The following is a 13,853-nucleotide window of genomic DNA, read 5'->3' as shown; positions in this document are numbered from 1 at the left end:
TAGAAAGCCCTATAATGAAACAAAAAGGACGTATATTTTTATTTTATATAAAACCCTGAACTAAAATAATCACTTATTACTAATGCATGGATACTATCATGCTATATTCAGTGCCCATATTAATACTGATATAATCATAAATATACCTTTATTCTCAAAGGCACTTTCACATAAACAAAAAACATAGCTAGAACATAAAACAACTAGTATTTACGATTTGTTTTTCCTTTAGAAAAGCAAGAAAAGACAAGCCACATAACACACAGGTCTGTATAAGAAGATTACCTGTAGCAGTCTTAGATGTTTTTCCTGAACTATAATGACAATATCTGCAAGCCTGACCTTTTTGACCACGAGCTAGTATTGGGAACTTAGCAATTCCCCATGTAAAGCATAAAACAGCAATAGCCTTTGTTCTAACCAAGTGACCACAAATAAGTGCTGCCTTGTAATGCCCTTGAGGGATCCAAATGCCCGGTGAGCCTTCCAACATATAAAATGCATCAATAAAAGTACAATACTTTAGGGAGGATAACAATCCTAATCTAAGATCATGCAAACATTTGAAAGCAGATTCTGTGATTTTATTACACTTTTTGTATATCCATTCTTACTGAAGTTGATTTAGAAGTTTACGTGTAATACAAATCAGCAGGTAGTTGGATATTTTCAAACTGAAAGATCTAAACAAGAAGATACTGATAGGAAAATGATATATGTGTTGGTAGTAGAAGCCATAAACTAGTTTAATGTGTAGCAGACCACTCAAGTTATTGTAAGATACAGTCGTAAAAGAGTTTTGTGCTCACTATAAGTGGTTGGAAGAAGTCACGGTGAACTTTTTCTCCAAATATTTAGATTTAGTTTGGATCTTAGATTTATCACTGTCGAGAGAATTTTACTTAAATACCACCTGAGTCAGATTAAGGTTAAACTCAGAACGTGTAAAACGGATGAAGACATATGTAGTTATACCAAAAAGGTTTTGTGCTGACTTCCTTGTATTAATTTCTTCAATGGCAATTGCTTATACTAGCTTCTTCAACAGAAAGAGCCTAAATCTAATATACACAGAAATAGTTAGGAAAGTATGCAATAACCATAAAATACAGAGCCAGCTGTCATTTGTACAACTTGACTTTCACAAGCTTTTGAACCTAGAACTGATCAAATAATTTTACCAAAAAATAAAATAAGGGTCTATATACATATCATGAAAGAATGAAGGACCAAATATATCTCATTCAATCTCTCACATAAATTTACCTTTAATTCAAATATGACCAATCATCAACAACAAACACAAGGCATGATGTAGAGTGAGAAAGGTCCAACATTACCTCCCAATGGCAACTCAAACAAAAACAGCAGAATTCTTTGGAAGGGTATACCTACCTAATTGCGAAATTCTGCATATGGTAATCCAACAAAAACTAGAATATGCAGCATTGCCAATCTTCATCGTATGAAGATAATCAGTACTTTCTTACCAGCTTCTGTCTTCCTTTTGAGAGACTGGATTTTGAAGATTTCTTCCCAAGAAGCGAGGTCTTTATCTAGTAATTAAAATCCCAAGTTTCTAAATCAGGAAATCTGCGACAGTCCCCATTTTGTTGGTTTTTTTTTTTTTGAGCAAAAACCTCCGGTAATTATTACACAAGTTCTAGCATAACGTATAATTTAGAAAAGCAACCGATGTAAAATCTTAGTAGAGCTTGCCATTGATGGTAGTTAAAATTTTACAACACTACATAATTAAAAAAAACACCCACACAAAAGTGATATCCAACAAGTTAGCTACTGATAATGTGAAACCAGGATAAACAAAATACTACAAGCAAACAATGGTTAGAAACTTTACCAGCATTTGCAGATTTCCTTCACAGACTCTTTGTTGAAGTTTTTGATTGATTTATTTGAATACCATTACCAACCCAAAAATAAACACTTTCTTCTTCCTTTTTTTTCTTTGTTCTTTTTTTTTTTTCTGATTTAGTTTTTCTATTAATTTTTTATAATCGTTTTTATTGGTTTCTTTTTCTGATTTAGTTTTTTATTCATTTTTTTTAAAAAAATTATTAGTTAAATAATTTTCTTTTTATATTAATTTAATTTAGAAAAATTAGAAATAATAATAATAAATTTAGACTCAACCTTTACAATTTTTTTTTATCAATTTGACCATTATTTATTTGTTTTTAAGTTAAATTTGACTTTCGATTTATTAAAAAGAGTTAAAAAAATATTAAACCAAAATGTTGATTAAATATTAATTTTATAACCACCCATATCCGGCCTAGATGTTAAGATCAAGTCTGAAAAGCTACATCAAATAATTTCAAAAAAATTCAACCTTTAACCATTCAAAGTTTAACAGTCGAAAATCATTTAAGTAGTTAACCATAGATAATTAGAAGAGAGATGACCGAGCTCCTGCCACACCGACCCGTGTAAGCTTGTATGTTACCTGTAAACCAAAAAACAGACTAAATGAGTTTACAACTCCTTATGTAGCTTACATTTACAATTAATCAGTAACATAATAGATATGATTTTGATTTTCATTAACCAGTCAATTCTCGAAATCAAATACAGAAATAGAAACAGAAGACATCAGATATAGTTGTAGAACATTTCAGATTCAGATGCAAAGTCCTACCCCCAACCGTTATACACCATCTCCGTCCATCCTTACACACCGCATAGTGACTGTGTGTCACGTTTTAAAATAATTGTAGTCTAGCTGTCAGATCAGAATGCAATAAATCATCAAAGTTAAATGTATGTTTGTGGCTTAGCCACTAAATTCGGCAGATTATTAAACTGCCCACACTTTCTCCTTTTCACAATCTCAACCCAATGCAGATACAGATTTAATAGATATCAGATATACGTATATAGTAGTACAAATTCAGATCATGCTCATGTTATGCTATCACACTTACTTATCATATTTCATATCAAGTATTTATATGAAATAACATATTATTTAGTAACAGATCGTCAAATGACTATTACATTGTCTAATTCAAATGATATGGACCCTACAGTAGGCCTATGTTCGATTTGAACGACGATTACAGCCCTAAGGAAAAATCCTGATTGTGGATTCACATGGGCACGGCTTGGGTGACTAGACTGTGTGGTCCACACAGCCTAGCACACACCCGTATGGCCTACCTCAATGTCGTACATGACTTATCATATGGCCTAACACACGCCCATGTGGCTCAAAACAGTGAGTTACACGGTATAGCACACGACCCAGCACATACCAGTGTGGCCTACCTCAGTGTCGCACATGACCTGTCACATGTCCTAACACACGCCCATGTAGCTCAAAATATTGAGTTACACGGTTTAGCACACAGTTCAACACATGCTCGTGTGACTCAAGACCCAAAATATATCTTACACGGCCTGGACACATGCCCGTGTCTTTGGTCTGTGTGTCTCTAATTCCAAAACAGTGAGTTACACGGCCTAAACACACGCCCGTGTCCTTGGCCCGTGTGACTCTAATTCCAAATAGTGAGTTATACAGCCTAGACACACATCCGTGTCTCTGGCTCATGTGACTCTAACTTCAAAATAGTGAGTTACTCAGCTGTGTGGATCACACGGCCTACCACACGGCCATGTGGCTTCGACAATCGTGGTTCCCGCCTCTATTATTCACAAGACTTCGGGTTTTCGTTACACACCTGTTATGGATTTAATGTAGAAGCAGTACAGACAATTCCAGAACCTAAAACGACGATCAACTAATCAATTCAGACAAATTATCTGAATCAAAATGCTAATTAACCTCAAATATCCAAACTACATCAAAGAACTTCAATAGAAACCCTGAGTCAAAATTAAACACTTACCCTCGCGCAACACTACAATTACATGAATTCTACAACTCTGGAAGAACGTTACTCTTGAGAACTTCGTCTAACAAGAACTTACACAAGTCAAAAATTCATTTCAGTGAAAAGACCAAAACCTTGACAATTATCAAACTCAAGCAAAAGGAACAAAATATAACACTTACTTAATCTGAGTGAACAATTAACGGCACAAATGAAACTTGGAGCACAAAAATAAACAGATTCAACCACCATTGATATAACCAACGAAACGTGAAACACAGTTGAAAGTGTAAGAGTAAAAAGGGAAAAAAAAGAAAGGAAAAAATAAAACAAGTAAAGAAGAAGAAGACATTTTGGGGAACGGTAAGTTTTGGGAAATTAAAAAAAATTGTTAATTTAAAATAAAATTAACTTTACATACAACATAAAAAAAAATTCCTTATTACCTACGCAGAGATTCAAACACAAATTAACCCAAATTAACGTAAAAATAAACTTAATTCGAAAGTTCAATGATAGGGGTTAAACCAAAATAAACAGTAAAAATTCAAGAACAAAAACTTAAACCCCCAATTTGCATTTAACCACATATACAAATACTTAATTATAACATAATTTAGCAATCAAACATTCAAATTTTTAGTGATATTGGTATGGCAACTTACATGATAGTATATTGTATTTCATGCTAACATGACATTATTTATTTTATAAATCACCTCAACAATTAATTTAAAAATTATAAAATATACCAAAATTTTTAAAATTAAAAAAATATTATAAATAGTTCATAAAAATTTTTAAAAAAGAGAGCATGAAACACACATTAATTGCCATGCATGCCACTATGTTAAAATTTTAACATTTTAGTAAATTTTTTTGTTCTAAATAACAATTAGACTCATTTTTGAATGGTCAAATTTTAAATGTTGATGGTTAAATGTTACATTTTTTAAAAAAATATTAATGACCAAATTTAGCTTAAAAAAAAAGAAATATCAAAATTGATAAAAATGTGAAAACTAAAAATTAAGCTTGTCATTATGCCAAAAAAAAATACTTGAAGTTTAAAAAATAAAGTATAATTGTTTATTTAGTACAAAACGGTTTAAGGATATAAAAAATTTAAATAAAAAAATCAATTAAATTTTTGTTGATGAAAGGTGATGCGAGTCTCAAGCCCAATTTCAAGTCCATAGATGTGATGGGCTTACATTACCTCAAGATCCGATAATAAGGTCAAAGGTCAAGCAAATCAAACCAAAATTTGATAATAATAAATAAAAAACAATATGTGAGGATGAACCTTTTCGAAGAGAGAGGAAATGATACATATACAAAATGGGTGAAATTTATTAAAGTCAATTCAACTAAGCTGTTAATTTTAAAGCTGAAAAGATTAGTCAACTTACGATGAATTTTTGGATGGGATCCAAATATTCATGTGCTTAGATGTTTGCATAGCGTCGAAGAGCTATCTCTTAGCTTCGAAATGCACTTTGAATCATTAGATTTCAAGTTCGAGAGCTCAAGTTATAACCGTTTAGTGAAGACTGCACGAACAAAATTCTTGGACAAGATTATTACAAAAAATTATGAGTTTCAAGCTTAAATTTTATTATATACGAACCCAATATTATATTTATTAAGTTTTATTATTTTATTATTTATTTATTTCGAATTTTGAATAACTTTTAAGTATTTTGAGTTATTTAGAAGTTTTATGTCTATAAAAAAGTTTAGTTTTAAACTACTTATTATTTAAATTAACTAAAGTTTTAGTATACTTGAGAGTTTTATTTAGATGTATTTAGCTAGCCTATAAAAAGGTCTATTCATTGTACGAAAGCAATTCATTCATTATTCACTTTGAATTAATAAAATTTTATTTGAGTTTTCTTTTTTAAAATTTCTCTTGAGTTTTCTTTAAGAAAAAGTTTTAACAATCTTTTTAGATTGTAAGGATCATCTTCAAGCCTTTTTCTTACCAAGTTTTCTTTCTTGGAAGGAAAATTAGAACCGTTTGAAAGGGGTTGTGGAGTCTTTTTATTTTCAAGGCTCCTTAGAACTTTTACACGTCACTTTCTAACTTTTCCATATATCTTCTTTATTTTCTTCTTTATTATGTTATGTTCTTGTTTAATTGTTCTAACCTTTAATTTATTTATTTGTTCTTTTTCTCTATCTTAATTATCTATTTTAATTACTTCCTTTAATTTTTAAATTCTTAGGTCTGAATTGGATTTGTTTATGTTTCAAGTTGTATTATAATCCAAGTTCCTTTCTGATTATCTAGAGCTCTAAGTCAAATCCGCTACTTGGACAAACTTATGATTCTGTTTCTCTCTCATCTTTATCATTTGGTTATATAAAGATACTTAAAACGCCCAAGATACTGATACCAAATGATAAGAATAAGGCCCAATGATAAAGATAGGTGTGTGGAAGATGATTGCAAGTTTGTTCACATCGCAGATTTGACTTAAGGCTCTAGATAATCGAAAAGGAACTTGAATTTTGACACAATCTGAAATGCAAGCAAATCTAAGTCAAATCTAAGAATTTTAAAATTAAAGGAAGCAATTAAAATAGATAATTAAGATAGGAAAAAAAAAGAACAATTAAATAAATTAAATATTAAAATAGTTAAATAAGAAAATAACATAATAAAGAAGATGGATGGAAAAGATGGAAAGTAACATGTAGAAGTCCTAAGGAGCCTTGGAAACAAGAAAAACCTAACACCCCGTTCAAACGACTCTAACTTCTCCTACAAGAAAGAAAACTTGACAAAAAAAAAAAGCTTGAAGATAATCCCTACAATCTAAAAAGATTGTTAAAACTCTTTTAAAAGAAAACTCAAGAAAAATTCTTAAAAAGAAAACTCAAAGAGAACTTTATTAATTGAAAGTGAATAATGAATGAATTGATTCCGTACAATGAATATGCCTTTATATAGGCTAGCTAAGTACATCTAAAAGAAGCTTTCAAGTATACTGAAATTATAGTTAATCTAAACAACAAGTAGTTTTAAACTTAAAAATTATTCAAAATTTGAAATAAATAAATAATAAAACTTAGCAAATACAATATTGAGCTTGTATATAATAAAATTTAAGCCTGAAACTTGAACATAAGATGATTTAAACTCAAATAAAAAGCTCAAAACTCGTAATTTTTGTAATAATCCGGTCCAGAAATTTTGCTTGTACAGTCTTCACTAAAACGATGTCACAAGTTGACTAATCTTTCAACTTGAAAATTAGCAGCTTAGTTGAATTGACTTTAATAAATTTCACCCATTTCGTACATGTATTATTCTCCCTTTCCTCAAAAAGATTCATCCTTACATATTGTTTTTTATCTAATCTTGATTTCATTTGCTTGGCCTTTGACCTTATTATTAGGCCTTGAGGTAGTGTAAACCCATCACATTAATGGGTATGAATTTAAACCTTGGGACTCACATCAAGGGGTATCAACAAAAGAGGAGATAATGAGGAGAATGTAGTGATGCAAATGGGGCAAGTTCACATAAATAGGCGGAGAACCAAAGAAGGACAAGAGGAGGAAGAAGGTTGTTATGAACATAAGGAAGATTGAATGTAGATAGTAAGTGCTCAAAGATTATAACAGGGAAGAAGATCCCTTTTCCTTTGATTTGGAGGGTATTTATAGAGGATTATCTTTTTTGGTAGTGGTGGTATGGCAAAGTAGTTATCATTATGGAGTACGTGAGGGACATGCACGATGAGACTCATTCTGTTATTCCTTTTTAAGGGAGTACGAGCTTGTTATGTTTAAGTGGGTTCTAGTAGTCCCTAAAAAGAGTGTTTACACTTGGAGGAGTGTTTATACTAAAAAGTGGGTAGCCTAATCATAGTAGCAGGTAGCATAACGAAAGGGGATGTGTCCTCTATTAGCAAGTGGTCTCACAATGGGTGGCCAGTTCGAGAGCTGAGCAATTGAGGATGAGTTGGAGGACGAAAAATAGGGAACTGTCTTCAAGCATCAACTTAGTGCCTTCTAAAAGTGCCACGTGTCTAGCTTGAATGGGGTATAACAATTTTCGTTTTTAGATGCCACTATCTAGCATAACTAAAGCAGTAAAAGTACCACAAAACCCTCTGCACTATACATTGGATTGCATTTTAGCCTTTTTACCAAAAAATGAGTAAATTAGCCCTTATACGTTAAATGAGTGAGCAAAATAGTCTCCCTGCTAAAATTTGGTGTCTATATATAAGGTATAATAACAAATTTAGCCCTCAACCTTTATACATTTATTCAATTTGGCTTCTCCTATTTTGTTGGAAGTAAATTAGAAAATTTTGAAACTAATAACGCTAAAGGGTAAAAAGAGCCTTAATAACAAAATTTTTAAAAAAATCACCAAGACACTTTTAAAATTTAAAAATAATTAAAAAAATATAAAAATTATAAATAAAAGTTATAAATTTTTTAAAGTTATAAATTTTTTATTAAAAATAACAATATTAACCTATTAAAATCTAATGGTATAGTTTTATTTTTAAAAAAGACCCTACTCTTTTATTGGGTTGGTATTGTTATTTTTTAATAAAAATTTTATAACTTTTTTTTATAAATTTTGTTTATAATTTTTATGTGTTTTAAATTTTAAAGGGTTTAATTAATTTTTTTTAGTTTGTTACTAAGACCTTTTTGAGCTTTTAGCTTTATTAGTTAAAAAATTTCTAATTTACTTCCAGTAAAAGAGTAAAGGTAAAATTGGATAAATGTGTAAATGCTAATAACTAAATTTGTTATTATAGCTTATATACAAACACCAAAATAAACATTTAATGGTGCAATTTTAACAAAAGAGTTGTTTTTTCACTCTTCTAACTTACAAGGTTAATTTGTCCATTCCTTTAGTAGAGGAGCTAAAATGTAATTTGAAATATATTATAGGGGTTTTTTAGTACTCTTATCAACTAAGCCAGTGAAATAACATATCTATCTATAATATATATACAAACATGAGTTTGGAAAATTTTTTAAATTGATGAGAGTACCCTTTATTGTTAATTATATTACTAACTTCACATTATAGGTGTGCATGGGTCGGGCTGGGCTCAATTAAAAATTTAGGCTCATTTGTTAGGTTCGGGCTCTGCCCAGCCAAAAAAATGGGCCTAAAATTTTAGTTGAGCCCAGCCCGGATAAAAATATTAAAACCCGGGCCCGACTTGGCCCCTTCCATATTAATTTTTATATTATTTTTTATATAATTTTAAAATATATATAATACATCAAAAATACTAAAAACATCAAAATAAATATTTTCTAACAAATTGAAAATAAATTTTAAAAAATATGTATACTTAAATAACACTAAAATAGATGCAACTTAACAAGCAAATGCCTCTAAAATAATAACAAAGATGTCTTTAAAATAATAACAAAATTAATAATAAAATAAGTTTTATACAATATTCAAATAACAACAACAAAATAGTAATAATATAATAGTAAAATGGCAGTAAAATAGGGAGAAAATAATAAGAAAATAATATTTAAAAAAATAGATTTTTTTGTCATTTAGTGAATTCGGGCCGGGTCGAGCTCGGGCCAAAAATGCCTCACTCAAGGCCCGGCCCGTTTTTTAAACGGGTTTTATTTTTTTGTCCAAGCCCATTTTCGAATTTATATTTTTGCCTAAACCCTTTCACATTTCGGGCGGGCCTTCGAGCCTGGCCGAATGGCCCGACCCATAAATAGGTCTACTTCACACCAAAAATAAATTATTAATATTATTATGTGATGATTAAAATAATATTAATTAATATGGTACTATATTAATGTGAAATTAATTAATTTGATCCTAACTTTTAAAAGTTTTAGATAAACAATAACATAATATATTATTAATTAATAAAATTGTAAATCTATAAAATAATTTGAAAATATAATTAAATAAATTTAAAATAATAAAAAACCAAGTTTTTTAATTAAATATTTTAATTAAATAAATATAATTTTTATTTATAAATAATATTTTATTTTAAATAGAATAATAATTAACCATGTTAAAATCAGTTTTTTATAATTAATAAAATTGAATCTATAAATATGATTTTATTTAAAAAAAAGATAATAATGATTTTGTTAATAATGTTTTTTATTAAATCCTCAATATAAAACTAAGAGATAGAACTTTTGTTCATAACAAATTATTAATAATTATTTTACTAATAATGTTTTATTATTAATGTAATAGATATTATCACTTAATTATATTTTGAATCCATATTAAATTACATATATCATTTTAGATTAATTATCACTTAATTATTGTTGCTTTGTATACCAATTAAAACTAATATCCTGCACTATAAATATATGCATTAGCATGACATTTTCATTCAAATAACATATAAACAATTACAGGAAAGATCGTATTTTAGGGTTCTGTTTCCATTATGGGTGAGCACTTGATTAAATTAAGTGAAATTTTTTTGAATTAATCGGGTTGATGAGTCTTAATTTATTATCCTAACTAGATTTGAAATTTTTTAAAATCGAGGCGAGTGAAATGAAATTCAAGTAGAGTCAAATTGAGTGAAATTGTTCAAAAATTAAACATATCAAATTAAAATTTTATTGCAATATAACTAATTCCAATATTCATGTTAGAGCTTACAAATTTGAAATTATATATATTTGGAAACTTTTTCAAAGCAAAATGATTGAAAAAAAAAGACAGTTTAGTATGATAAACTTGAATCATTAATTAACTTACGACTCGAAAAAATCAAATAACTCAATTTAATTAACTCGAAATTAAATTAAAAATTTCAAATCCAATCTAATTTTAGTCACTTCTAATTTCCATTGCAAAAAATGTATGACTTTCATTATTACTTGATAACTTTAGTTGTTATTATTTATTGTTGTTTAATTTTAATAATACATGCACAACAATTAAAGTTGTTTACTATTTTGTTTCGAAATACTATATATGTCAAAAGCAATGGAGTATTAAAATAATATTTTACTACAAATTATATTTCATTGTTTATTTAATTATTTTTAAAGCATTAATTTATTCTTTAAATTATTTTTAAATTTAATAGGTTTTTATTATAAATTATATTAACTCTAATTTAATTAGTAAATATGTTTTTTAACTTATAAAAATATTATTTAATTAAAAACACGTAAAATAACATATTAGTTGCATGAAAGTGCAACGAACATTGAAAGAAATGTACCATTGGATACCATTACCCAACAAGAGGCCCAACCTTATAATGTTGCTTTAGCCTGACCCATAATTTCAACGGTCTAGAAGCGAACGCGTTTCTCAACTCAAGATCAATGGTCCGTAAAACACCAACTATTTATTAATTTAGGGTTATTATTTATTATCAATAATCTATATTTTTTTTCTTCCCTGTCAAAGTCAAACAAACAGCCAGAAGCAGCCAGCCAGCCCTCGTTTCCCTCATTTTCCTCTTCATTTTCTCGGGAAAAAAGAAGCATGGGAAAAGGTCCTGGTCTCTACTCCGATATCGGCAAAAAGGCTAGAGGTCGAAATTTCCTCATTTTCTATTTCGTCTTTTTTCATTTCATTTTCATTTGACTGCTTTTTATTAATTTCTTTTTCTTCATTGTTTTAATTCAGATCTTCTTTACAAGGATTACCAGGCTGACCACAAGTTCACTGTCACTACTTACACTTCCAATGGAGTCGTGAGTTTCCCTTTTAGATTTTGGATTTTTCAATATTATTTAATTTCTCAGCTGAATTAGTGATGCTGCTTCTCTTCAGTTTTGATTAATTTAGTTTATTTGATATTGTGTTGATGAACTCGTAATTGAACTTTATCGACTCTTCTAGGGTAATGCGTATATATATATTTATTTAGTTTATGTTTGTTGAATTTCATTCAGCATGTTCTTTACTTATTATTGCATAACATCTTTATTCTTTTCCCTAATTCTAATCAGTAAGTTTCAGTAGAATTCCTTTGGGTATATCTTCGTTTCATATGTTTGCATAAATGATTTTTCATGCTTCATTTTATGATTGATATATAGATTTATTTTTCACGGGCTACCTTCTTGTCTAGTTCATATTCTAATTCGTTAATTTGATGTATGCATGTATATATGTATGTCAGGCAATCACATCAACCGGGACTAAGAAAGGTGAATTGCTTTTGGCTGATGTAAATACTCAGCTCAAGAACAAGAACATCACAACTGATGTGAAATTCGACTCCAGATCGAATGTAAGTTGTACAGTGCTTTTACAGTTCAGTTAGGGTTTATATCTCTGAGGTCATATTTATAGTTGTTATATCATGCTACCATATGTCATTCTCATGAATGGGAAAATAATGGAGGCTTTCGTCCCTTATAGATGTACAAGTTGTTATGGTCCATTTCAATTGTCAAACCATGACATTGAGACTTCTTTTTGTTTTTTCTTGACGTGTGAATTTATTGTAGTCTCGGATATTATCTCATTTGTTTCTCATTTTTGTAGCTTTTCACCACTGTCACTATTGATGAACCTGCACCAGGATTGAAGACCATCTTTAGTTTCGTTGTTCCTGATCAAAAGTCTGGCAAGGTAATGGACACTTTCTTACTCCTGTTCCTATCATTAAGTTTTTTGTTGCTAACAACGAAATTTTCAGCATCTTTGTTTAAGTAATGAGTTAAAGCTATAGTTGTGCATCCCTTCTGTTAATCTTATTATAGGTTTTGTGAGGAATGGCTGTCCTTATTGTTGTTGTAACAGGTGGAACTGCAATACCGGCATGAATATGCTGGCATAAGCACTGGCATTGGATTGACTGCAAAGCCTCTTGTTAGCTTTTCTGGTGTTATTGGAAACGATTCTGTCTCTGTTGGGACTGATCTCTCATTTGACACTGCCAGTGGAAACTTTATCAAACTGAATGCTGGGTTAAATATCACCCATTCTGACCTCATTGCTTCCATGACATTGTAAGTAGTCATTCCTGAGTTGGGATTAACATTTTAGGTATTTATTTACTTGGAAGCGTGAAAAGTTACCTGGAAGTATCTGCATGAATGGTTTTCTATCTTCACTTGTTCATGTATTCTTTTATTCTGCTTGTTGACTTTGCTTTAACGGGGTTATTTTGTTGATTACTACAGGAATGATAAAGGTGATACTCTTACTGCTTCCTACTACCACATTGTTAGTCCATTGACTAACACAGCAGTTGGTGCAGAGCTGACCCATAGTTTCTCGAGTAACGAGAACACTCTCACTATTGGTACGCAGCATGCTCTTGACCCATTGACCACAGTGAAGGCTCGTATGAACAACTATGGCAGAGCAAGCGCACTGATCCAGCATGAGTGGCGCCCAAAATCCCTCTTCACTATATCAGGAGAGGTGGACACCAGAGCAATTGAAAAGAGTGCTAAGGTTGGGTTGGCCTTGGCACTCAAGCCATAGGTAAATTTATTATCATTGTTGTGCAGTTGAAGGGAAGGCCATAAATTTGATTGGTGGAGACTTGGAGAGAAATAATGTACTTTTTACGGATTTGACATTGATGGTCATGGCCCTCATGGATTGTAAAAATAATTGTGAGTGGCAAACTTTAGCGATTTGTTTTTGTTGAATTTCCAAGGGCATGCGGTTTTGTTGAACAAGCTTCATGTTGTCAAATGTCAATTGACCTGTGAAATTGAGTGTTGTTTTATTCATCTGTGAAATTGTTCACTTTGCTTACATATTTCTTTTCCTGTTTTTCAAGACACTAGTCATTTGCAATTTATCTCAATGCAAGGTGCTCATCTAATGATCTACATTACATGGCAGAGCCTTTCCATCATCAATTACCTTGTTAAGTTGCTCAATAACTCTTCATTCTTAGTTTTTATGACATGAACCATAATTTATGAAGCTCCACGCCCACCCTGCTGTTCCCCTTAGGTTATATATAAACAAAAAGGAATAGAAAGGTGTTTTAAGGTCAATTCTCT

General features: G+C 30.2%; 1 protein-coding gene across 1 annotated transcript; it reads left to right on the top strand.

The window, feature by feature from the left end:
- The first annotated feature begins 11,253 nt into the window (after window positions 1-11,253).
- Window positions 11,254-13,574, top strand: LOC107960080 (mitochondrial outer membrane protein porin of 36 kDa). Its single transcript, XM_016896293.2, has 6 exons — window positions 11,254-11,410; window positions 11,506-11,573; window positions 12,005-12,115; window positions 12,373-12,459; window positions 12,631-12,839; window positions 13,014-13,574. Exons 1-6 carry the CDS (start codon window positions 11,362-11,364, stop codon window positions 13,318-13,320), a joined length of 831 nt encoding a protein of 276 aa, XP_016751782.1. The 5' UTR covers window positions 11,254-11,361; the 3' UTR covers window positions 13,321-13,574.
- Window positions 13,575-13,853: the final 279 nt, after the last annotated feature.

Source organism: Gossypium hirsutum, chromosome A05, assembly GCF_007990345.1.
Source record: "Gossypium hirsutum isolate 1008001.06 chromosome A05, Gossypium_hirsutum_v2.1, whole genome shotgun sequence".
Lineage (NCBI taxonomy): Eukaryota > Viridiplantae > Streptophyta > Magnoliopsida > Malvales > Malvaceae > Gossypium > Gossypium hirsutum.
This window is presented reverse-complemented; position numbering and strand designations above follow the sequence as displayed.